The sequence below is a fragment of the Cyprinus carpio genome, chromosome A1 (assembly GCF_018340385.1).
Source record: "Cyprinus carpio isolate SPL01 chromosome A1, ASM1834038v1, whole genome shotgun sequence".
NCBI classification, from domain to species: domain Eukaryota; kingdom Metazoa; phylum Chordata; class Actinopteri; order Cypriniformes; family Cyprinidae; genus Cyprinus; species Cyprinus carpio.
Genome location: NC_056572.1, coordinates 27,320,569 through 27,346,639, shown reverse-complemented (window position 1 = coordinate 27,346,639; position 26,071 = coordinate 27,320,569). Strand labels below are relative to the sequence as shown.

The 26,071-nt window shown below is 35.9% G+C and overlaps 1 protein-coding gene across 3 annotated transcripts in view; it reads left to right on the top strand.

The window, feature by feature from the left end:
• fbxo41 (F-box protein 41) overlaps positions 1-25,662 on the top strand; it is a 45,643-nt gene extending 19,981 nt beyond the window's left edge. For all 3 annotated transcript variants that reach the window (XM_042759925.1, XM_042759933.1, XM_042759943.1), the window contains exons 3-13: positions 2,253-2,460; positions 6,131-6,204; positions 11,770-12,131; positions 14,367-14,602; positions 15,875-15,990; positions 16,873-17,025; positions 18,048-18,143; positions 18,322-18,440; positions 19,081-19,239; positions 19,710-19,825; positions 21,462-25,662. In XM_042759925.1, the coding sequence (XP_042615859.1) occupies positions 2,253-2,460; positions 6,131-6,204; positions 11,770-12,131; positions 14,367-14,602; positions 15,875-15,990; positions 16,873-17,025; positions 18,048-18,143; positions 18,322-18,440; positions 19,081-19,239; positions 19,710-19,825; positions 21,462-21,524 (1,702 nt within the window). In that variant the 3' untranslated portion in view covers positions 21,525-25,662. The remainder of the gene's footprint in view (positions 1-2,252; positions 2,461-6,130; positions 6,205-11,769; positions 12,132-14,366; positions 14,603-15,874; positions 15,991-16,872; positions 17,026-18,047; positions 18,144-18,321; positions 18,441-19,080; positions 19,240-19,709; positions 19,826-21,461) is intronic.
• The last annotated feature ends 409 nt before the right edge of the window (positions 25,663-26,071 follow it).

The following is a 26,071-nucleotide window of genomic DNA, read 5'->3' as shown; positions in this document are numbered from 1 at the left end:
GTTCTAACACGGCCCCACATCTCTACGTCACTATGTGGGAAGATTTGCACAACGCTGCCCAGAAATTCATGCAAAGAAAGAAGGCGTACCTTTTATTCTCATTGTAGTATTGTTTGTTGCCGCCGCCATGTCGTATAGACGCTGTGTGTTTCGTTGCGAAAGTGAAACTACTTTGTTTGGCCTTCCAAAAGAGGACAATATCCGCTTCGTCATGACTGGGGCTGATCTGTGCTGGTCGCTTAGGAAATACATCAACTTTGCACTGTGGATCGCCGGATCGGCTTTCACAGTGGAAGAAGCGGAGTCCAACCCGTTGTTGCCGCAAGCCCAATGGACGCTCCTTTAGAATCCGCTGGCCGCACCTTTCTCAAGCTGCCCGCCTCTGCTCACTCAAGCCAGCCTCCGCTCACTCTAGACCGCGGCTCACTGTCGGCCTCCGGCCTCTGCTCACTCAAGGCCACAGTGTGTGACGCTGTTTTGCTGAGAAAGTGAAACTACTTTGTTTGGCCTTCCAAAAGAGGACAGGACTAGAAATCATGTTTATATCACGTTTATAATGGGTTTTATGTTTAAGTCTCGTCGCTCCTGCCGGACAATATGTTAAGGGGCATAACATTTCCATCACACGCTTGAGGTACTGGGCAAATCACAAGGCACTGGATAGCTGGCCAATCACAGCACACCTCACTTTTCAGACCGATGAGCTTTGTAAAAATCTACGCATTTCAGAAGGCGGGGCATAGAGGAGAAACAATAATGTACAGTATGTGGAAAGTAATGTGTTTTTTGAACCTTAAACCACATAAACACATTTCATTACACCAAATACACCAAATAATGTTCTTTTTAGCATCATCAAATGACCCCTTTTATAGAGTAAGAATGCAGTTGAGTGAATAGAGAGCAGTCATTTAAGAAGGGATTACACAAGATACTGAAATGCCGTAGTATGACTGTTTTGAATTGAAGAGTCCCACCAAAAATGACAGTTCCAACCCAATGTACTGGTTGCTTTAGTGTTATTTTCTTTGCAGTAACAATCAATAGGGACTGGAGATTTCATACTTTATAATGGACAAAAAAGCACCATAAAAGTTGTCAACATGACTTGGGCTATATTCTATGCAGTGTTATTTTAGTATTATTAAAATACTATTACCCACAACCCTATTGTCACGATTTGCTGGAGCAAGGAGATTTCACAAAACAAGATTCTTTAATAATCCAAAATTGCACCACAGAGCACAAGGATGACATTCAAGAGCCGACAAGGAAACATGAGGTAGACTACACATTTATACTCAACTTAACGAGGGAAAGTTAGGTGTGGGGGGTGGGGTATTGAGTAATGGGGAAAAGGGAAATGGAAAAATAAGGGAAAACTGAAACAGAAACAGGGACAAAACAAATTACTACTACTACTAATAAGTTACTGCACAAGGCAAACATAGTGGAAAAAAAAGACTACAGTGCAGACTACAGTCTGTTTGACAGTGATGATTTAATAGGGCCTGATCTTTATCATCGTTATTCAGAGGATCATTTGAGATTACACAATTATATAATTGTATAATTGGATCTGAGTTAAGATTTTTCATTTTCCTAGTTTATTAAATGCTGCTTTTAATTTATGTGGAAATTTAAAGCCTCTTCTTTTAGTACAGGGACTGCTGCATTTATTCACTATGGCCTATGACATAGTTTGCAACCTTTGTTGATGAAATACCCAAGATGTCAGTATCTCAAAATATCATTTTGTTGGCGTAAGGAAATGAAAACTCCTATTGTGTGAGAATCTACTGTGAGTGCGAGAGAAGCTTAGAATAGCTGAGGTGATGGTGTCGAGGCGCACACCAGTGTTTATGTGTACAGAGACATTACCTACACAGAGATAACAGTTGTCATGCTTTCATTGGCTGTACGCACACTCCAGGGAATTGCAGAATGCTAGAGTAGATAAACAAGAATGAGAAAAGGGACAAATGGGAGGAAGAAAGTGGTATCAGATGCCCTTTTCCCATTTGTCGAGATGTGACAAGTTTAAATTTGCATGTTCTGTAGACTTTAATTTCTTTAAAAGAAAATGCAGTTTGTAGGGATGCATCAGGTCATCTATACGTCACCCCATACCATCATATCTTAAGAGTTACATGCTTAATTCTCTTTAGCACACTCAATACTCATTAAAAATGATCAAGAGCAACTGACAGTACTTACAGTAATTCTCATTTCTTTTTTTTCTCCTCACTCAGAGAGGTGGCCCAGATCGACCAGTTTCTGCAGGAAACAGCTGCGCGTGAAGCCAATGCTAAAGTGCGTCTTCAGCAGTTCATCGAGGAGCTGTTGGACCGGGCTGACCGTGCTGAGAAACAGCTCCAGATCATCAGCAGCTGTGCCACCACCCCCAACGGCAGCCTGGGACACTGCAGTCTGCAGGGATCCAAACCTAATGGACAACAGGTACAATGACTGAGCGAAAGTGATGAAGGTGAACATCACGTTGGAGTGATGTACTAAGAGAAATCACAGATAACACCATCAGTCATGCAGTTTCATGTAAAAAAAAATAAATAAAATACATCACTGGAATCATTTACTTATTGTTTTCTGTTAAAAAGCTCTGCAGCTCATATATATTAATTTCTCAACGTGTGGGTTTCATTGTCTTGTATATCAGTGTGATGCATAACTGAAGGTGTAAAATATTTGCTTTGGTCCTGTTCATACTGAGCCTACGAAGTTACCATTTTAAGGCATCATACAGTAGGTGTCAAAAAATGTATAGACGACTGTCTTTGTGAGCTCAATGTCATAATCCTGCCATAAGTTTTTCGCATTCACATTTTACTTTAACAAATGCCATTTTTCAAAATGTGCAGAATGTGAATTGTTTAATTACTGTACAAAACCAAGATTAAAAAAAGTATGAATTTGACTGCACTCTGGTAAACACTGCAAAGTTTGTAGTCAGTATTTTTTTAAATTAATACCTTTATTAAGCAAGAATAAATTAATACATAAATTCTGTTCTTTTGACATTTCTATTCATCAAAGAATCCTGAAAAAATGCATTACAGTTTCCTTAAAAATATTAAGCCGCAAAAATTGTTTTCAACAATGATAATAATAAATGTTTCTTCAGGTTATTAGAATCATTTCTGAAGGTAATGGCTGCTTTGGCATTATTTATATACAGTAGAACTCTTTTACTTTATTTTCAATGAAATAAATACAGCTGCAGATGGAGGGGCATTTAATACACAGAGCCGTTGATCACTGACAAGCTACGCAATATCACGTTCATTATCGAAGGCGATTCATCTGTGGTTATGAATGCGATATTGCGTAGCTTGTCACTGAGCTACGGCTCTGTGTATTAAATGCCGCTCCATCTGAAAGCATGTGATGGAGATTTACTACTAATCACAGAACTGGCTTTACTGGTGAGATGCGCATGATAATGGCATGCGAGTTATCGTGCAGCCCTAGTAAAATTCATGTGTGCACGGTTACTCACACTGCCTTTTTAGGCTTCTTTTGACAGTGCATGGCACATTCAGGCAGCACCCTAACACCTCACCCTCTGACATCATTGGGGGGGGGACCCCCTTAATCACCATGGAAACAGCAATCTACATTTGTCATTTACTCATATAGTGTATTGCACACAGCACTGGTGACTCAGTTTGAGTTCACACATAGCCCGTGTTTCCAAATGCCAGCCACAGCCTTCCAGTCTCCGGCTATCTGGAAAGGAAGTACACTCAGTGATGTCAGAAGAAGGGCAGAGTGTTTCAGAAGCATACACTCTGTGATTCAGGACATTTGGCCTAATTACAGCACAGACAGGCACTGTGCAGGAAAGTAAGCAAGAAAGAAAAAGATGGAGGTGCAGAATTATTGTTGTCATCTCAAGCATTTCCCACAATCCCAGGCAGTCTGTTATGCTGTCCACCACTAGTGAGATGAATGGTGCTGCTTCGCTTTCTGCCCCTTTTCTGCAGGCACTAAGCCCAGTGTGTGAATGTATGTGTGTGCCCTGTCAGCATTATGGCACCTTGCTTGGCCCATTTTTTCTTGTATCACCTAACCAGCTAGAGCAGTGATTTAAAGGCACAGTTTTCCTATTTCCTGTATGAAATTGGTAAGTCTAACACTTACGTCTTACAAATAAAAGTCATTAGTAGTTGGCCGATATGGTATTTCTACAGTATATGGAAATCAGAACACACTTTTTTTTTTATACCACTTAAACTGGTACTATATTAAGGATTTTACAGGGAAATCAATGTAGGCCAGGCTGTTTTTTCCCATAACAGAAAAAATATTTCATAAAAACAACAAAAAGACCCATATTTCCCTGCATTTTGGGATCTCAGAATTGCAAATAAGCTCGTAAATATAATTGTAATTAAAATAATCTTCAAAAATCGGCTAAAAAAACATCTCTTCCATCTTTATTTGACACTCTAACTTTAGCACTTTCTATTCTAATTCTATTCTTTCTTTTCTTTTTGTATTCTATTTATTCTTTTTTTCTATTCTCTGTTTTTGTTTTATTTATTATATATATATATATATATATATATATATATATATATATATATACTATATATATATATATATATATATATATATATATATATATATAAAACCTTGCTATGTGTACTGCGTTAAGCTAACTGAGACTTATAGCACTTGCATATCATTGCTCTCTTGTTGATTTTGATTGCTTCCATTGTCCTCATTTGTAAGTCGCTTTGGATAAAAGCTTCTGCTAAATGACTAAATTTAAATGTAAATGTAATTTGCTTTGGTTAGGGGTTTTTTATTGATGTCTAAATGTAAATGTAAATGTTGTATTAACAATTCTCATTCTTGTTTTTGTCTACTGATACTTTAAAATAAAAGTGAAAACGCTGTAAATAAAAATAAAATCTAATTAAATATTAACTAAAATTATTATAGGATATCAATGATACAAAAATAGCACTGGTGTAGATTTGCTGAAATTAAATAAACAAAATTTTACACAATATTCAAAAACATAGAAAACATAAAATATGCATTATCCTTTGACAAAGCTTTCAGCAGATTTGTTAAACTGACACAATCGATCAAATGAACTTGACTGTCAGGAAACAAAGTCGATTTGGTGCAACTTTGCCTATTATTTGGACTGGTAGAGTCTTTCAGCAAGGCACATTAACACAGGTTGCACCAAGGGGATTGTCCATGTAATAAATGTACGGTTAGCCAATTTACATAAAAGCAGCTAAATTACAAATTAGTTATTTATTAGATGAGTAATCACTGATGCAAAGCAACCTGCTGTCTCGTTGGCTGTGCTGTTATTTTGGACTCAGGGAGTTTCGAAACATTACTGTCAGTGTTGATCCAGACATAACCTACTTCTCATGAAGCATGAATAGTGACGCTAAAACTAATGTGAGTCGTAATCTCATCAATGTTCTGACGAAAATGTGACATGTTCCTCCCATGTACTATATGGACCCTTTTCACAAGACACATTTCTAAGGTCATCAGCATCATAAATCCTCCAAAGTTTTTTGTAATTTGATACATTTTTTTAAATTTATGAACATTTATAACACTATACTTTGTATTATATCACCTTTGCATCAAATTACAAAAAACTAGTTAACGCTAATTAGTTAATGGGTGTTTCTAACAGAGCGTCTATGGGAGTGACGGTAAATTTGACATCGTTCTCTCTACTGACTGTCGTTATCAGTCTCTCTCGATTTTTTTCCTTTTTTTGAAAGTCATGAAAACACTGTCATGGAGCTCTTCTTTTGCTATTTGAGCAAATGGGAATGCCACAAATATATTTGTGGTAGTCTCCCATTCACTGCTATAGAAGTTTACCCAACTATGACGACTTCTGCTGCTGAGAAACCTGGAAATGGGAAAAAGGTCAATTTCTCTAGTCTGGATCATGTCTGAACAGTTCAGACTGGTCCTAGTTTTCTACCTTAACTGTCAATCTGCTTTGATTCTATTTGCCTACTGATGTTGAGCTACAGTATCTCAGTTGTGTTTAGTGAAATGTTGGATCATCCTTCTCTCACACACACTCTAACTTGATTTCGCTCTCTTTCTCTTGTAGAGAAATTCCAGTATCTCTGGGGCATCGAGGGGCATGTACCAAGTGTCCGATCGACGTTCCTCCCCCAGCACTGCGTAAGACTCATCATAGCTTAATTCTGCCTGCTTGACTGTTTTGACATCAGCCAAATCTTCTTCTTATCATAAATTTGAATAATTATATGTTATTTTTTAACAGATCATTTAAACAAACCCCTGAATTACAGTCATTTGTTTTGTTCCTGATTGAATTAACGTGTTTGAACAAATTGGTTGAATGACTGATTCAGTGACTCACTCATAAAGATACCAAAGTATCTCTTTTATAGCACACTGAAATGTATCATAAAATTTTGCCATCAGAATTTTGCAGTTTTATCTCAACTATGGCAGAGCAGCATGTTTATGTCTTTTATCTGTAAAGAGAGGTGGGTATGTTGGAGTCAGCCTAGTGTGGATGTGTCTAGGGAAAATCGCTAGATTGTTGCATTTGCCTCAGGGTTAAAGCAGTCTGTAATCTCTCAGCCATGCAGAAGATATGCAGAAATAGTCCCGTGGCACACAGACACACACACATAAACGCATTGCTGTGTGTTGCAAAACTAAAGTGCCTAAAAGCACAAGGCCAGAAACAACCATTACCCAAGGCTCTTTAAGGATAGTGGTGAACACTTCTTGTGTGTGTACTGACAGCATGTGTATGTCAGGTCAGGTTTTGCATACATAGTGGAGACCAAATGCCCAAAATTAGTAAAACCTAAATTCTGGACCGAATTGATGATAGAATTCTCTTTAAATGACAGTATCCTTTTAATAAACAAATGCAATAATATCTTAATGGGAATCTAAAGATCCTTTTGTGTGTGTGTGTGTGTGTGTGTGTGTGTGTATGTGTGTGTAAGGTTATGGTTATAAAATTATGTTTTATAAATGCTGTTTAATGAGGCTATAAATGGGCACATAAAAATGCAGACAAATTGGACATATTATGAACGGCACTATTTTTAAGATTAAATGTTATTCTATTGAAATTGTTTCAACCAATCACCATCTGACTTTGAGCATGACTAATTCACATCACAAACAAATTACATTTTTTGTTTTATTTTTAGATCTTCATCTTCTTATGGGATTTCACCTAACATACTATAACCTTTCTGTGACAGCTCTTTTAACAAGGTTCTGATCTGTGAATGAGACATCACTATCCATCTGTTGTGTGTGTGCATCTGCGCATGGGCCGTATCAAACCATTTGGTGCTCTGAGGGAAGGAAGGAGCAGTGTGGGTTTGCCTGGAGTCTGCTGTCCCTAAATTGACATCACAGGCTCCACAGGTCTTCCTCATGAATCAGACGAGATAGGCTTGAAATACCTGACCACATATGACCACTGCTGTTCCTTTATTATGACATAACCACCATCATCCATCAATTATTAAGACATGAAATAAAGAATTGGCAAATATAATACTGTTAAAAATGTGGGGGCAATATGAAATTAATGCTTTTATTTGGAAAGAATGCAATAAATTGATGCAATAAATCAAATAAAGTTATTTTAAACTTTCTATTCAACAAAGAATTCTGAAAAAAATGTATCGCTGTTTTCACAAAAATTGTGACAGCAATTTTCAACATTGATAATAAGAAAAAAAAAAGTATATTGAGCAGCAAATTAGCAAATTAAAATGATTTCTGAAGGATCTTGTGACACTGAAGTATTGAGTAATGGCTGCCGAAGGTCCACAGCAGTCCATTTAGCAAAAGAGTTTGTAAATCTGCTTGAGGTACACTTTGGGGAAGCCATTGCTTCCATTTTCAGCATCTCTATTTTTAGCTTCAAATGAAAATTACAAATAGATAGTTCTTACATGTAAGTTGTGCTGAAACATTGCAAAAGCTCTATAATACTATAAAGAAACCAGACTTATATTCAAAGTTAAAAACTTTCTTGCAGATGTCATTATTTTTTTACTGTCAGTTTGCATGAAACTTTTCATATTTCACGTTATTTTTAGTCATTGTGTGTTATCTTACAAATGGCTTTTGATATCTCTGCCATAGCCAGCCATGCATTACACATTCCTGCTGTGTAAGAAGTGATAATGTGTCCCAGCTTCATTTTTAGTGGGTCGTTTGCTCTTCAGCCCACAGTGAAATAGAAAAGTCTGTCATTGTAGTCTGTTGCCTACAGCAGAGCCTACAGTGACTAGTGACTGCAGTAGCACAGTACCTAAGTCTCAGTGTTGGCTTTTGAACTGTAACATCTGGAGAATGACTAAATGTCTGGCTGGAATCCCCAGTGGAAATTTGGTCCCTGCTAAGCCTTGGAGGAGAACATTCCTTACCCATAATCCCATGCAAATGCCCTAACTGTTGCCTGAGTTGAATGGTTTCACTTGTAATGGTTAACGAAAGGTCTTGCATAGTGAAAGAGTTCAGAAGTATTTTACCCATTTAAACTGATGCCCATGAGATTTTTGAGCCAAGTAGATTTTGGATGCAACTATTTGAGTCTTTGAAAAGTAAGTTACATAATTATTGAAGATACAAAGGAATCAGGAATAATGCATTCACATGTCTAAATTTGGGTAGTACAATTGTGTCACAGCTTCCTCAGATCATTTGCTTTAAACTGATGTCAAGGCTGCTCTTTTCTATATACTTTACTATAGTTGTATGCTGATTACCAGCTGCTGAATTCACATAAATAACATATATACATATATTTGTTACATATATTTGCATTTGATCTGACAACCACTGTAACCTAGAGTCATTTCTTAAATATATAGAGCTACTGAGTACTTAAAGTCAGGACTTCTGAGTCAGGACTGACACTAGTGCATAATAAAAAGTGCATGGCACTCCTAAAAGTTTTGGTTTACTGTTTTGTACTCTGAGCTCAGTGGTAAGAAGAATCTTCTGAGCAGTGTTTTGACTGAAAACAACTGAGAGCCACTCTCACATTTGCAATTAAGGAAATTACCCATTACTCATTCAGACTTAAAATAATATTTGCAAGATTAATCTTTGCAAGTAATCAATCTTTCTTCCTACAAAGTGAGCTAGCAGAGTCTCTTATTTCTGAATTAGCGGGTGTGTGTTTGTGTGTATTATAGGAAGTCTGTCTAGACAGATCTGATCGTATTTCCTGGTTAACTCTGTTCTAGGTTAACACAAACCCTGTATCCTAAAGCAGTTGTTTTCAACTGGTGGTTCTTGACCCAGAAAATGGGTAGCAAGTCTGTTCCAATAGGCTCATGGAATATAAATAAGAAAATGCAACTACTCGTATAATTGTGCATAATTAGGAAAGCAAAATTAACAGGCAGTTAGTAGAAGCTAAACAAATCAAGCAAATGCTATGCTAACTTGCGACATACATTACTATTTTAGTATTATATATATTCTATCATAGTATTCATTGGGTCTGGGCAGTTATGATGATATATATTGTGGCTGCAGTATCTATCGTTAGAGATTATGCTATACTGTTTATACCGCGGAGTGTAAATATATCTTTATCGTGAAATAAGATTTTGTTCATATTGCCCACTCCTATTTTTATTCTTTAATATTTCCATTTTAATTTTAGTTAAATTGTTAGTGTTTTTTTTTGTTTTTTTTTTTTTATTTTTATTTTTTGTTTTGATTTTAGTCAAAATTAGCTTTAATTTTTATATTTTCAGTTTTTATATATATATATATATATACAGGTCCTCAAAAAATTTGCATATTGTGAAAAAGTTCATTTTCCATAATGTAATGATAAAAATTAAACTTTCATATATTTTAGATTCATTGCACACCAACTGAAATATTTCAGGTCTTTTATTGTTTTAATACTGATGAATACATTTTTTTTTTCTCAAAAAATGAGCATATCATGAAAAGGTTCTCTAAACGAGCTATTAACCTAATCATCTGAATCAACTAATTAACTCTAAACACCTGCAAAAGATTCCTGAGGCTTTTAAAAACTCCCAGCCTGGTTCATTACTCAAAAACCGCAATCATGGGTAAGACTGCGACCTGACTGCTGTCCAGAAGGCCATCATTGACACCCTCAAGCGAGAGGGTAAGACACAGAAAGAAATTTCTGAACGAATAGGCTGTTCCCAGAGTGCTGTATCAAGGCACCTCAGTGGGAAGTCTGTGGGAAGGAAAAAGTGTGGCAAAAAACGCTGCACAACGAGAAGAGGTGACCCGGACCCCGAGGAAGATTGTGGAGAAGGACCGATTCCAGACCTTGGGGGACCTGCGGAAGCAGAGGACTGAGTCTGGAGTAGAAACATCCAGAGCCACGGTGCACAGGCGTGTGCTTTTTGCAGAAAAGCGGTTAAAGCGCCTGACCTGGGCCACAGAGAAGCAGCACTGGACTGTTGCTCAGTGGTCCAAAGTACTTTTTTCGGATGAAAGCAAATTTTGCATGTCATTCGGAAATCAAGGTGATAGAGTCTGGAGGAAGACTGGGGAGAAGGAAATGCCAAAATGCCTGAAGTCCAGTGTCAAGTACCCACAGTCAGTGATGGTCTGGGGGTGCCATGTCAGCTGCTGGTGTTGGTCCACTGTGATTTTATCAAGGGCAGGGTCAATGCAGCAAGCTATCAGGAGATTTTGGAGCACTTCACGCTTCCATCTGCTGAAAAGCTTTATGGAGATGAAGATTTCGTTTTTCAGCACGACCTGGCACCTGCTCACAGTGCCAAAACCACTGGTAAATGGTTTACTGACCATGGTATTACTGTGCTCAATTGGCCTGCCAACTCTCCTGACCTGAACCCCATAGAGAATCTGTGGGATATTGTGAAGAGAAAGTTGAGAGACGCAAGACCAACAACACTCTGGATGAGCTTAAGGCCGCTATCGAAGCATCCTGGGCCTCGATAACACCTCAGCAGTGCCACAGGCTGATTGCCTCCATGCCACGCTGCATTGAAGCAGTCATTTCTGCAAAAGGATTCCCGACCAAGTATTGAGTGCATAACTGAACATAATTATTTGAAGGTTGACTTTTTTTGTATTAAAAACACTTTTCTTTTATTGGTCGGATGAAATATGCTAATTTTTTGAGATAGGAATTTGGGGTTTTCATGAGCTGTATGCCAAAATCATCAGTATTAAAACAATAAAAGACCTGAAATATTTCAGTTGGTGTGCAATGAATCTAAAATATATGAAAGTTTAATTTTTATCATTACATTATGGAAAATAATGAACTTTTTCACAATATGCTAATTTTTTGAGAAGGACCTGTATATATTAGGTTTAGTACTTCATCCTTTTAGGATTAGTATTTCAATTTTTTTCAATTTCAGTTAGTAGTTACGGCAACATTGCTAATTGAAAGGTAAATAAAAAGCTCCAGACTACATTTAAAAAATCTGGTGAATTATTTAAATTACTTTAAAAGAAAAACATAAGGAATTAAGATTACAAATTAAGATACATTTAGTGTTTTGTGTGAATAACTTACATTTTGTGAACATACATTTCATGGTAATATTAATGGATTTTGCAGTATTTTAATGATTATTTGCATGTTAAACAATTACGCCAGTAGATGTCCAGTAATTCCTTTAATAAATTACTGCAGATTAACCACAATATTGTCCCAGTGTTTTTCTCCATGCTTCCCTATGTGCTCTTCCTAAACAGTGCATCAGGACGAGGGAAGTCTGTGTCCCAGGGTTCAGGAGGTTACGACAGTGACAGTGTGGACCTCCACGCTCTGGAGGACTGCCCTGATGCTCAATACTACCACGTCCAGTGCCGACTTGGGGAAGGAGGTGGAGGAGGAGGATATGAAAGGGCGGCTGCTTCTCGCAGCTGGGGTCTCCGCAAACAGGCCATCCAGAACTGGCAGCGCCGGCCGTACAGGAATAGCACAGAGGGAGAGGAGGGCGACGTGTCTGATGTAGGATCCCGCACCACCGAGTCCGAGGCCGAGATGTGGGAGCAAGACAGGAGAGCAGAAAGCCAGCACGGGGGGAACCGTGGAGGATACAGACTAGCTACAGGTGCGTCATTGACTTGCGTGGGCAGAACGAGCGAAGAATTTGTCCTTGAGTTTATTTTGTATTTCTAAATGTTTGTGGAAGAACATGGTTCATTTCCCAGGGAACACAGTTCCAAAGGCATGAATTTAAATGCCATTTTTGGCTTGTCAGTCATTTAAAACATAATCTGGGGCAGGCAGAAAAGATTTCAAATGTCATTTTGCAGTATGTAAGTTTGTGTGTTAACAGTTTGTTGGCCAGTTTGTCATGCCAGAGGCCACAGTACCCACTCTCCAAATAATGACGGTGTAGTCGGGTCAGAGGACCAGGATGCCGGCTGAGGAAAATTAGGTCACATGAATGCAACTGCTGTCAGGATCATAGGCCAGAGTGCAGTAGAGAGCATGTGTCATAAAGCCATGAGCAATGAGCACAGTTTTCCACCTACTGACTCCAGGTCATTGTGGGAAGAGCAAAATGAGTAACCAATAGTCTATTATATGCTCTCATACATAATCATACCATATACAGAGTGTGACTTAAGGCCATGATATCTTTACTGTATGTATTTCATTTACATTGATTAAGGCTCATTTGTACTGTTTTTTGTAGTGTAGATTGTCAACTCTCCATTGTTCAGCTGTTAAATTATGTGGCAGAAAATATTACCAACCTTTGTAGGGGGCAGCAGTAGGCTGTAAGATTTTTTCCTATCATTATAGAAGCCAGCATGGAATCCTATATTTGAAGGATACATATGCCTTCCATGTCAAACAATGTCAAAGTGTCAACCTCAAAAAGTATTTGGAAGTTGGTATAAAATCCATTAGAGAGATCAAGGGATGTATTCTGTGAATTTATTTAAGTGCAGACTTGTTTCTAGCAGATGAATGCAATTAAAAAATAAATGCATTTTTGATTATTATTTTATGTATTTCTTATTATTGTGTTATTTTTATTATTTATTACTATTTTTGCACATTTTTATTTGTAGTTTATTTTTACATATTTGGATTAACTAATTTTTTTAGTACAAACATAATTTAATAATTTGTATTTCACAAATTAATTAATATTCAATAATAAATAAATAATAAATAATTATTAGTGAGGTTTAATTAAATAAGTATTATTATGACCTTTTTTATTCTTTTATTTTTATTAATTAATTAATTAAATCTAAAATTGTGTAAATCAAGAAATGAAGGCATTTTTCGTTGCAGCCTACTTGTTTAGCGGTTAAATGCAGATATGAATGTAAATTTATATATATATATATATATATATATATATATATATATATATATATATATATATATATATTATTATATTATATATTATTATTATTATTATTATTTAATAGATTATTTTATAAAATATTTGTACTCATATGAATAAACTAATTTTGTAATACTGATATAATTTAACACTTTTTATTCCACAGGTAAAACTGTGTATTTGTATGTAATTGTACAATAATTTATATTCTGGTATTTTTATTATTATTTTTTTTATATATTAATTAATGGTAATTAACCTTTTACATTTTTTGTAATAATTTCAGAAATCAAGACCATTTTCCCAGCAGGGCAAACAATGTGGGATGATGTTGCCTGCATCCACTGATCCAGAGTCATCTTCCCATCCCGCTATTCATTAATATTTGGTTTTGGGTAGGAGAAACTGATCCTAGACCAGCAGTCATGGCTAGTTTATCCAGCTAGCTTTTGAATGTAACTGAATGCATAAACATAATGCCCATGTCCAGGTGAAGGCCTACTGTCCTTACCATAGCCATACCTTATCCATACACAATCCCTCCTATCCTGTCTGAGACATAACTTCTTGCGGATTTTGGCTCAAAAAATTTCATCTTATAAAAAAAGAACAACACCTGTTTCTTTAGTCTTGTTAGATCTTCAGCAAATCGTGTATGACTCAAGTAAACCTAGAGCCTGTCAAACTGGAACTGTGAGATAGAAATGGCCTGCTGATTGCATGATTTGGAAGATGTTCAGAACCTGTAGGAGGCAGTGAGAAGAGCAAACAGACTGATAGCTGTCCTTTTTATGTGACTGAGGCGCCACCATATGGACATGTATGGTAATGCAGCCAGGAAAAGGATTAATTCAGGCAAAAATGAACTCACCCATGTTCAGTGTGCTAAAGTTCTTCTCTTTTACATGCAGGTAAACTAAATGGTGTCCACAGCTGTCAAGCAAGTTTTCCTTTAGCTCTTATTCTTCGTGTTGGCAGGTCGTTCTGAAGGGGGATACAAGCCTTGTCGCCACGAGAAAAGCCCCTCAAAAGTAAACGAGGTGATCAGTCCTGAGGTGCTGAAGATACGTGCCGCTCTCTTCTGTATCTTTACCTACCTGGATATGAAGACACTCCTGCGGGCGGCTGAGGTGTGCCGGGATTGGAAGTTTGTGGCTCGTCACCCGGCGGTGTGGACCAGAGTGCTGCTGGAGAACGCTCGCATCTCGTCAAAGGTTTTAACACCATTCACACAAACACTTTTACAGTAGTACTTCTGTTCAGTTTAAGAACTGACTGATTTCAGAATATATTTCTCTTTTAATGTATCCATGGCCTTTTCAGTGAATGAAATCAAATCAGTCTGGAATTTTATGTTTATGTATTTTTATTTTATTTTATCAGAAAATACTACTTCTGAAATGTATGCTTTAACACTACAACATGACAAAAGTATTCATATCATATTACCCATAATTACTGTCTTGAACATGTTAAACATTATCACAGTTTAAATGGCAGAACTGCCTTTGGATTAAGCCTTCATTAGACTATGAATAACTCAAAACTAAAAGGGTCATTCCTGTTATGCAGTAACTTTTGAGCTAATTGTTATCTTAATAATTTATAATAATAATATGCTTGTGCTGTATTTTAGTTAAAAATTTGAAAGTAACTGTAGTTGTCCATTGCTCAAAGAATTGAGAAATAGTAGACAAAAGGGTTTATATTAGTTAAAGGTTAATTTGTTATATTTTATAAATAATAAGTAATTATATCCCTTCCTAGACCTAGAGGATGATGTCTTTTTTCTTCTTCTTCTTCTTGTTTTTTTTTTTTTTTTGTAAAAGCAGATAGGATAGAAAGTGATATTAGGGGCATGGGGGAAAAATATGTAATGACTAATAGTTAATAGACAAATTAATATAATGCAACCCCCCCCCAATGAAATGTTTTGGTGAAAATTAAAATGTCAAAATATATTTTACACATATATAGTTTAAGAATTACAGAGACTACAATTAAAACTGAAATGAAAATGAATTAAAACCAAATAGAAATATAAAAAAGGCACACAAGAAAATTAAAATAACATAAGTTAATAAATATGAAATATATTAATAAATAATAAATTGTCATGTTAAGTTAGTACGTAGTGCCAGAAACATGCCAAAAACAACTTAAGTATAATGAAATTATTCATAATTAAATAGTGTAGTATTATAATAGAAGTATAATAAAAATTATACATTTCTATCATCCTTAAAAATTGTGATTGTAATATTTTAGTCAAGATTATACTCTATATATATATATATAATGTGTATATATGATGCAGAGATGAAAATGTCCTGCTTTGTACTACTGACCCACAAGACATTCAACAGTTCTGAATGAGATGTGAAACGGTGTAGCATAAATTATCTGCTGCCCACGTATTTCGTAACCGCTAATAGTCCTGAAAAAGGCCAAGCTCTCTAACTCTGTCTCTCACTATGTTTGTTTAGTTCTTGTGCACTCTGTCTCAGTGGTGCACACAGACACATTCCCTCATCCTCCAGAACCTTAAACCCCGGCAGAGGGGCAAAAAAGAGACAAAGGAGGAGTATCTGAAGAGCACACGGTAACGCGGTCTCCCACTGCGCCTGCTGTTTACTGTACCATACTGACCCTGCTGTTTGTGTGGCTAATGCCTTCCCACAGCTCCACGCACCTCCTCCTCATCTCGCCGTTGTTTTATTACCTTCTGCACTCTTCCCTGATCCTCTCATCACGCTTTCACACCAAACAGATACACACTCACTCGCTCACACAATCTGACACTTGTGAAGTGCTTGTTCAGAGATCCAGCGTGAGAAGGGCACAGAATGAGCAGCCTGTTAATTGCTCTGCTAAATCACCTCAACCAGAGTGCCAGTTGAAAACCTCATGAAAGACTTTGACGTACACGTCGTATATTTGGTGGATTTAAAGCTTAATGTAATTTTTTAGTCTTAAAATATCCTGTACGAGACAAAAAAAAAAAAATCAAAAAGCAATTTTAGATGTACTAAAAGTTGTATAAGCAATTTTAGATGTACCAAATGGCACTGCAGCCTAATAAATTCAAGACTGTAAGTTTATTTAAATGTATTTTGTGTTTTTTAATGTGTTGTGTATATTTTTTTATTAGATGATTTTTATGTGGTTTTGTATGTAGCAACCACAAATGTCAACTAAATATATTTTATTTGTGAAAGAAAATTAAAAAAGAAAAAATTTATGAATGTATGTTTTTGAATTATAGGATGGATATACATGTACATGACATTTGTCCAAAAATGTATTACACATACATAAACATATTTGCATGGGTAAGATATAGTTTTATATACATACTGTAAATTACATTGGTGTATGGGTCATAACTTTATTAGGAAGTCTGGTCACCGTAGTCCCCAAATATTTAGTATAAACTGAAATGTTAATAAATTGTGTTAATAGATTCTCTTTCTTTTGTGTTTAGTGGGTGTCTTGAGGAGGGTCTGGAGGCTTTGTTGAAAGCTACTGGCAGTAACCTGCTCATTCTGAAGGTGTCTCATTGTCCAAATCTATTGACCGATCGCTCTCTGTGGTTGGCCAGCTGTTATTGCAGGGCACTACAGGCTGTCACATACAGGTTGGTCCACAAGGGAGCACTAGTTAGTCTTTTTTTATATATTCTTTTATTACACAACTTTGTGGCATACTCTGATCGGTCAATTGCGTCATTGTACAGGCAGATATTTTTGTATTATGACTCCTCAACTGTATTAATAAGCACTGTCCCCAAGACATCAATTTACTGCATAGCTTTAATGAAAATAATATCAACTCTAATGAATTTTTCATGTCTATTTAATGATTTATTCACTAAGCAATCATGTAATAAATTGGATTGTTTAAAGGATGAAAACATCTTTTTTTAATGACTGACTGGCTGTTAGATATAATTTAACATTTAATAATATAATAATGGCATAAGGTCATAACATTGAGTTTTCTCTTATAAGATATACACTTTTTTTTTACAGAGCCCCTAAAGGGATGTGAGATGGTAGAGAAAGAGATGGGAGGAAAACTTATATTTCAATGCTTTTGTGTTCACTTGCAAAACATTTGCGTTTTCCTGAGCAACTTTGCGTTCACTCACAAACCTTTGAGGGTGTGTGGGGGGGTGGGGGGGGGGGGGACTATTTTCCAGTGCTTTTGTGAATGAATACAAAAGCATTTAAATATAATGACAATTAATGACCACTGTGCAGGGAAACCAATTTGCTAAATTGCTTTAATGAAAATAGTATAAACTCTAATTGATTTGTCATGCATATTTAATTATTTATTCAGTAAGCTATCATTGGTAAAAAAAAACTGGATCTATACTTTAAGGATGCAAACATAATTTTGGGATCAGGCATCCTTTTGCAATGACTGACTGGCTGTAGACTCATACATTTTTCATGCATTAAAAAAATAAATAAAAATCATACATATATTAGCAGGAAAGCTTTTTGTAATTATGTTCAAAGCCAGTACTGGTCAGAGTAGAAATAAACACGTTGATTAATGTATGATTGCTTAGTTCCCAGTGACAGGTCATAACAAGGTTTGCAAAGGCAGATAGAGAAAGTTTCTCAGATGTTGATTTTGATTATGTCTTAGGAGTGCCACAGACCCTGTTGGACAGGAAGTTATTTGGGCACTGGGAGCTGGTTGCAGAGACATCATCTCACTACAGGTGGCACCTTTACATCCATGGTAAGAGTAAAATACACTTATTTGTTCCAAAGACAATTGTAGATTTTTGTTACGGTGTTTCTTAAACATGGTTTGATAGCTTAAATAATATGTCAGTTTAAAATGCAACATCTACTTTCTTTTTTGAGCAATTATCTTTTGATATTTGAAAAAAAAAATGTGAATTGTCTTTCTGCAGTCAGCAGCCAGCACGTTTCAGTAACAGGTGCCTGCAGACCATTGGCAGATGCTGGCCACACCTGCGAGCGCTGGGTGTGGGCGGAGCTGGCTGTGGCATACAGGGATTGGCTTCTTTGGGTGAGTGAGAGTAAACTAGTGTTTGCCATTATTTCTTGATGTGTTTGTATATACAGGTGCAACTCAATAAATTAGAATGTCGTGGAAAAGTTCATTTATTTCAGTAATTCAACTCAAATTGTCAAACTCGTGTATTAATAATTTGAATACTTCATAAAACCAAAAAAAAAAAAACATTTTTAGTGAATTGTTGACCTTCTGGAAAGTATGTTCATTTACTGTACATGTACTCAATACTTGGAAGACAAGCCATTTTCTACTCTGCTTGAGTACCTTCCTCATTTTGATATAATGGTTTTGACCTTTCTGAATCCCAAGACTGCAGTTAGCTATGTAAAAAAACATCTGAGCCATACATAGACCACTTTAGAAAACTTAATCAGGAAGATAAACAGAATTGTTTTTGAATTTTTAAACTTGTTTTTCTCAAACCTTTCAGCTATTTTCTTCCACTTCACTTCCAGTTACTGTCCTCAGTGTCTCTAGGACTACAGCTGTGTATTAGTTGAGTTGTTGGAGCCATTTTTTTTTCTTCATTTTTGAGTGAAGCATTCCTTTTAACATTGCCTCTAATGCAGCTGACTACAGATTGTGCCAATAGACTTTCTTAATCACCCTGTTTGTGTGTATATATCTTCAGCAAGGAACTGCATGAGGCTGCAGGTGCTAGAGTTGGACCACGTCAGTGAGATCAATCAGGAAGTGGCTGCTGAGATGTGCCGAGAGGGACTGAAGGGTCTGGAGATGCTGGTGCTCACCTCCACTCCTGTTACTCCTAAAGCCCTGCTTCACTTTAATAGTGAGTCCACACAAACTGATTCAGATCCTTATTCATTTTTATTGTTTGGTGTTTGAACAGGAACAGTGAACAGTAATTCTATTTGTGCATCTAAACTAAGTATCAACCAGTGGAAGCCTGGTGATGTCAAAGGCAGAGATGTTGAATCATGCTTTATTAAAATAAATTACTACATTTAATAATTTAATCCTTAAAAAAACTATATTTAATTTCTGTTTAGTTTAATTCTTACTTTTTTTTATAATTAGCATTTAATGAATTGCAAGAGACTAAGTAATATTCTCCTGTATTTGCAGATAATTTTGAAAAGATCATTAAATGAGTTCTTGGAAAATGTTCAGATTAAAGATTGGATTTGGTTATTTCTCTAGATTTAGAGCTATGAATGACATGGAATACGCCCGCACTTCCTGTAAAATGACTCTCTGCCCTCACTCTCTTACTCATTCCCAGCTCTACTCTTTTCACAGGTGTGTGTCGTAACCTGAAATCTATAGTTGTCCAGATCGGTATAGAAGATTACTTTGAAGACCCTAACAGTCCAGAGGCCAGAAAACTCTTTGACGAAATGATGAACAAGCTGCAGGTATAGAATCATTGCTATAGATAGGTTTTTGAGACATCTGAGACCATCAAATACTTTTACCCATCCATATCTGTTTCCACTATCAGACTAAAATTACCAGCAAAAGCTGTTGTGTAGTAATTTAATCTTAGGCCATGGGGTTTTCTGTGTCTGAGACAGCGTTAAAGATGAGTAGGTGAAAGCAGAAGAACCTCTCCATGAGTCAAATGCAAGTGATTCATATCAACCATTTGCTTTCTTTGAGGACGCAGGAAGCTGCCTCTTCTCTGTTCTGACTCTAGATAAGCTGGGAGAGGAAGTGGAAGTGGGGTTACACCCACCCACGTCAAAACTCAAACTAAAGTGACTTGCAGGATGTCTTACACAAGCTGTGCTGAAATGGGCTGCTGTAGATGACAGAGTGCATTGCTCATCAAATATCATTTTCACAAGAGGCTCAAAAATATGTTGTACTTGTTCAGTTACTGCCCACGGTTTATTTCCACCATCAATGAGGAAGCAAATTTATAGTGTCCAGATCTATATCATCTCAGTGATTTGGCTCCTCTATGCGGTCCTGCGGATGAAAGTTCTTTCATTTTGTAAAAAGCAAAATGAAAGTACCCTTTAATCGCATCACAGGATCAGTTGAACCGTCAAAACCCAAGCAGAGATTATGATTATCCAGAAATAAATTATGTAACTATAATGCCTTATTGCCAGACATTTTTTCATTTTTTTTTTAATCCAGAGATACTTACAAATAAATAAAAAAAGAAATGTATCATAAAAGTCCATTACAATAGTCAATAGAATAAAAAAAAAGAAAGAAAATAGTAAATTTTGCAGGCATGTTTCTCAGTAGAATTTTGAATGTCTTTTAAATTCTAATTCAGTTCCTGGAACAGAATTGGATTTGAATTGATGTAGCAACAGAATGCAGAATTGTGATTTGAATTAGAATTTTAAGGTACACTATGGAACGTCGGTCTCTCTGTTGCTTACTATGGTTGAAACATAAAATCGTAATTTACTTGGGCACTGTTTAGTGTTATTTTAGTATTATTTACATACCTTTATATTATTATGACCCTTATATTATTTATATATTATATAACATATACTTTACATTATTATGACCCTTGTATTATTTTGTTAATATTTTAAATCAGTCGTTATTTTTATATTTTCTATATTCACTTTAATTTTACTTTCAATTTTAGTAATTAAAAGAACTGAGATTGAGATAGTAATTTTGTTATGTGGATTTGTCATTTTTATTAGTTTTTAAAAATATACTTTTTTTCAGTTTTAGTCATTTTAGTACTTAAAAAAAAAACTTAAATGAAAATTAGAAATCTAATCAACTAACCAATAAAATAAGTTTATCATTTAATGTTTATTTTTTTTTCAGCATTATTTTATTTATTTATTTATTTTTAATGTTAGTTTTGCTTCACCAGAGCAAGAAATTATGTAAACCTGAAAAGGCTTACCAAATCAGACCTGACCTGACTGTTGTACTTGCTCAAAAAAGGAATTTTGTTCACCTTTGAACAACATGTACTCAACATAACACTGTACATACAATATACATACTGTATTTCCAGTAATATAACACCTGCTCGTTTATATCCTTTCTGTCGTCTCCTCTCAGGCACTCAAAAAAAGACCTGGTTTCTCCAAAATCCTCCATGTGAAGGCTGATGGCTTGTGCTAACTCTGCTGTGTTGCGGCCAGAGCCACATAAAGGTTCACCAATTATTTCAACCTGATCGAGTCATTCTCTCCTCAAATAAACGAGGAAGAATCAAACACTTCCGCTTCAGTTTGAACTCTAACCAACAGTCTACTACACCAAGACGGGAGCATCTGTTAGCTTTGACATGACGCCATCAAATAGAGGAGTATGTAAAGATAATATGTAACAAACTCTACGAGAAGGCATAATTACTTGCCATGGCTGCCGTTCCAACAGTCATCCAATTACAGACTAAGGATTTTTTCCTACTTGCCAAACGCACTAAACTTTTAATAAGATCTCAGAGAACATGACGTCTCTCTTCAGAGCACAGAGCTGCAGGAGGGAGCGGTCTCATTTTCGAGATTGACCTGAATCATAAAATCAATGTGAAACCCTAACAGCACAAATGTAAAATCCACATGGGTAAGTTAGTAATGTGGGAGTGTGTGTTTGTGTGATGATCAGCTCGATTGCTTCCCCGATGTTCAGCAAAGAGACGCATTCGTTCATTAGTCGTCACTTAAGAGCGTTACTCTTCGAACTGGATGCGTCAGCCAGCCATATTACCAGGACAAATATCAACATAAAAAAATCACCAGCTTAGACGTGGCTTACAAAGACCTATATTTAGGGGAAGCCATGTCTCCACAGAAATTACTATTACTTGCAGCTATCTTGCGTCCTTAAGCGCAAGTTCAAACCGAAAGGAGAAGCCAATAAATGCAAGCTGTTCGTGTTCATGTCAGACCCTCCAGTCCTTTAGGGTCACTCTGGCAAGGGTTTGTTTCTCATCATTGGATCTGCTGTTCCAGCAGATTTGCAATGCCTTCTCCATAATGTGCCATCCATACTTCGACATTTTGCTTTCAAGGTTGAATTTTGCTCATACCCAATGTGCTATTAGTCTTAAAGGTATTAAGTCATACCCTACAAGGTGTGCACTTATCTAAAGGGAATTTAAGGGGGAATAGTGAGGGATAGAAACAAGCTCATGGTGCTGTCAATCCAATGTACACCTACTGTTTCACCTCAGATGTCAACGTCTCCATCTCTTCCATCAGTTGCTGTTCAAACTTCTATAAAACTCCGGCTGGTGCCACTCACTCGATCTGTTCTCCATCTGCTCTGTTGATTTCAGATGGTATTTTCCATGTTCTAAAGGTAGACACGACTGAATGGACACGTTGCACAATCGAATAGAAGGGATGAATACAAATATATAGAGTTGTTATATTAGGTTCTTAACAGAATCTACAAGAACTTCACTTCTGAAATGTGTGGGTTAAGTTTTGGCTCTGGTTCGTTGGATAGAACTTTATTTGCTGGAACTGGGAAATAAGTTAACAATAGCCATATTAGGCCATGTTAGACTACAAAATGAAAAATGATTCTGCACAGCTGAGATTCAATTCAATATTTATAGCCTCATTTTGTCAAGGCCAGCATTGTGAAAATAACTTTTTCTTTTCTTTTCAAAAGGAAAAAGATTATTTATGGTATATTGTTGGTGCATTTTTGAGTAGATAGTATGACATAGTCAGGTTTTGCTTTCAGTTGGAATATTACTCCATTATTAGGATAGTTTACACTAAAAAAAAAAAAAGAATATTAAAGCACTTAAATGTGTTTTAGCTGGAAGTCAGTCATACAAAGAAACTAGAGTATACCATTCTCATCAAGTTTCTTTAAAATAATACTAATAATATAAAAACATACTAATGCAATAATACTGATGCAAGTACTGGTCTCGACCGCTCTCGGTGCTGTACCACTTACCCATCAGGCATTGCTGCTCCCCTTGGCCAGTCTCTGAGCTGAAATCACACAGTCCAAACGCTCTACTCTTAAAGTGCTTTAGTCAAGGCGAGCACTTCTATGGTGCAACGTTCTACTTCCTGTCTTAAAACACATTATGGGGCTTGAATTAGGACGAGAGGAGTATTCACACAATCTGCCTGAGTTTATTTTAGGATGGCTGTTCAAAATGAGACAATGTGGACCTGAATGGAAACTGGAAAACCATCTTCAAGAAAGAAACTGCAGAAGTGGGATAGGGTAACCTACTCTACCCACAACGCCACACAATGACTTTTCGAGTGTGTTGGCACTCGTCTTCTGAAAAACTGTATGTATATGTTGTTTCTATAGGAAGGAATTACAAACAGTGTAAATATTTCAAATGTAACCTAAGGAAAGAGACAACCTGCAGCGTTTAATGGATATCCACCCACACATGGTTTCCCGTGTGGTGGCCGCACTGACCAGATGACTTTCAGAGTTCAAAGATACTGAATTTGCAGTATGCTGTGTATGATAGATGCTTTATAATGAATGTGTATCAGAGTCCTATAGAGATGGAAATAATTTAAAAACAGAGTACAATTTATTTCAACTATTTATTTCTATAAAAAGAGATGTCTATGATGATGGCATGTTTGTGCTAAAGCATTATATATATATCATATATATCATGTTGCCTTTTCAAGTGTTCTGCTGTAGATGTTATTAGATTATTAGATCTGAGTGCTCTGGATTACTGCTTGCTGCCTTTCATTTTTAGACTGAGCAACCGTTGCACCATTATGATGATAAAAATTAACTGCTTATGTTTAGTATTAAGCCGTTGATGTTCTATTTTGTTTAATGTCGAGTCTTTTTAAAGAATCTGACATATGTAATGCACTTTTTTTTTCTTCCAGTGCTCTGTGATGGTTGGTTTTGTATAATTAATGTGCAATTCCTCTTTTCCTTAGCTTTGCACCAGAAGACTATCAGCTTTCCATTCATCAATAGTTTTAGTAACTTTTTATGAAACCCTCTCATTGGTCTTATTTGATGCATAGCATTAACCTGCAATATAACAATAAATAGCAACATTAATATTTTTTAATTCATTTGCTTTTAAGCAAGTGGTGAAAGTGATGACATGCTGGGTAATAGTGTGTGGACTGAGCACTTTGTACATGGAATTTTATTTGACTAAAAATAGACTAAAAGCGATTCTGAACTATGTGACCAACCCAAATTTGGAATTGAATTCATCTGAATGGATTATGATAAACTGACAGATTTTGAGATCGATTGAAACTTGGGAGAGAAGAAAAGGGAACAATTACAGAATGCCACTTTAGTAGAAGACCTGAAGCACTCAGAAAGATAAATATACTTTTTTTTTTTTTTGTAAGCATAACCATTGTTTTTGTACCATTAACCAGAACTTCTTGAAACAATCAGTTATAGTGGTGTTTGCTATTGTTAGGTGCCAGATGTTGTGACAATTCATGTGTAGCTGTAATTGTAACCATCAAGTCAATTACCTATTATTAAAAGTAAGTCGAAAAGACAAACAGATGATTTATTAATAGTGGAATATTATCAGCTTTTTGTTCTGTTATGTTTAGTGGACTCGACATGGTGTAAGATAGAAACATCATTCACAATCTTAACAGCCACATTCAAACTCTATAGCACTGGAATGATAATAACCACATATAGTACATCTTAATGCCTTTGATTTATCTGTTTTATTTTATTTCTGCTAGTCTGTCCATTAATATGGCATTCAGTCCTTGATGTCAGGATACTGAGATTTTGCTTTTCCAATGTTCAGCTTTGTGCTGTGATGTTCTTTAGCCATGATACTTCTTGGCTTGTCATTAGTCTACCTCTTGGCTCTCGTTTGAATGATTGTATTTTATGGCCATCTGTCTGAACTGCTTTCATGCATAACCTCAAACATCTTCTGGCAACATAAGTTGAATTGTGCTGCTTTTTTTATACCAACAGATTGCATTGACGTTATTTAATGAATGCACATTCTCTGCCGTTGCACAAGAAGGCAATTCATGTCCTGAAGTTAGTTAATATTTATTGGAAAATGTTCATGATTAAACTCTTTTCTTGCTTGTGGGAACAACTGCAGACCTTTTTTTTTTTTTTTCGTATTTTTATGGCCTGCTTATTAACATTCCTTATTGTCTGTACGATGGGTTATCCTAGTTTGCGAAAAGTTGAATATAAAAGTGTGATGGAATTGTTTACATTCCAAAATCTCATGCCATTTTGTTCCAGGCATATTCTATGAGTTATAATAAAAATCTGATACATACACTCATATTGTTTTGTATTGCTTGCATCCTTTAGATTACGTATTTCATACATATGTAAATGAAGAAAAAATCCTTGAAGCACGAATTTTTATTTTTTAGTTTTTTATTTTAATCTATTTATTTGCACCAATTTGTTACATGTTTTAAACAGTTTGAGAAATCACTCCTAAGACAAGAAAAAAAAAAAAAAATATATATATATATATATATATATATATATATATATATAAATATTTTTTTCACAGTTTCCTCTGTGAAAAGTATGCAGACTAAATAAAATGAAATGGGATGTGAAGTGCATCCTCGGGCAGATTAGGGTGCTTTTATTATATTTGGACCAAATCAGTCAACAAATGTTTCTTATTAAAAATACATTTTACCATGTACACACACACACACACACACACACACACA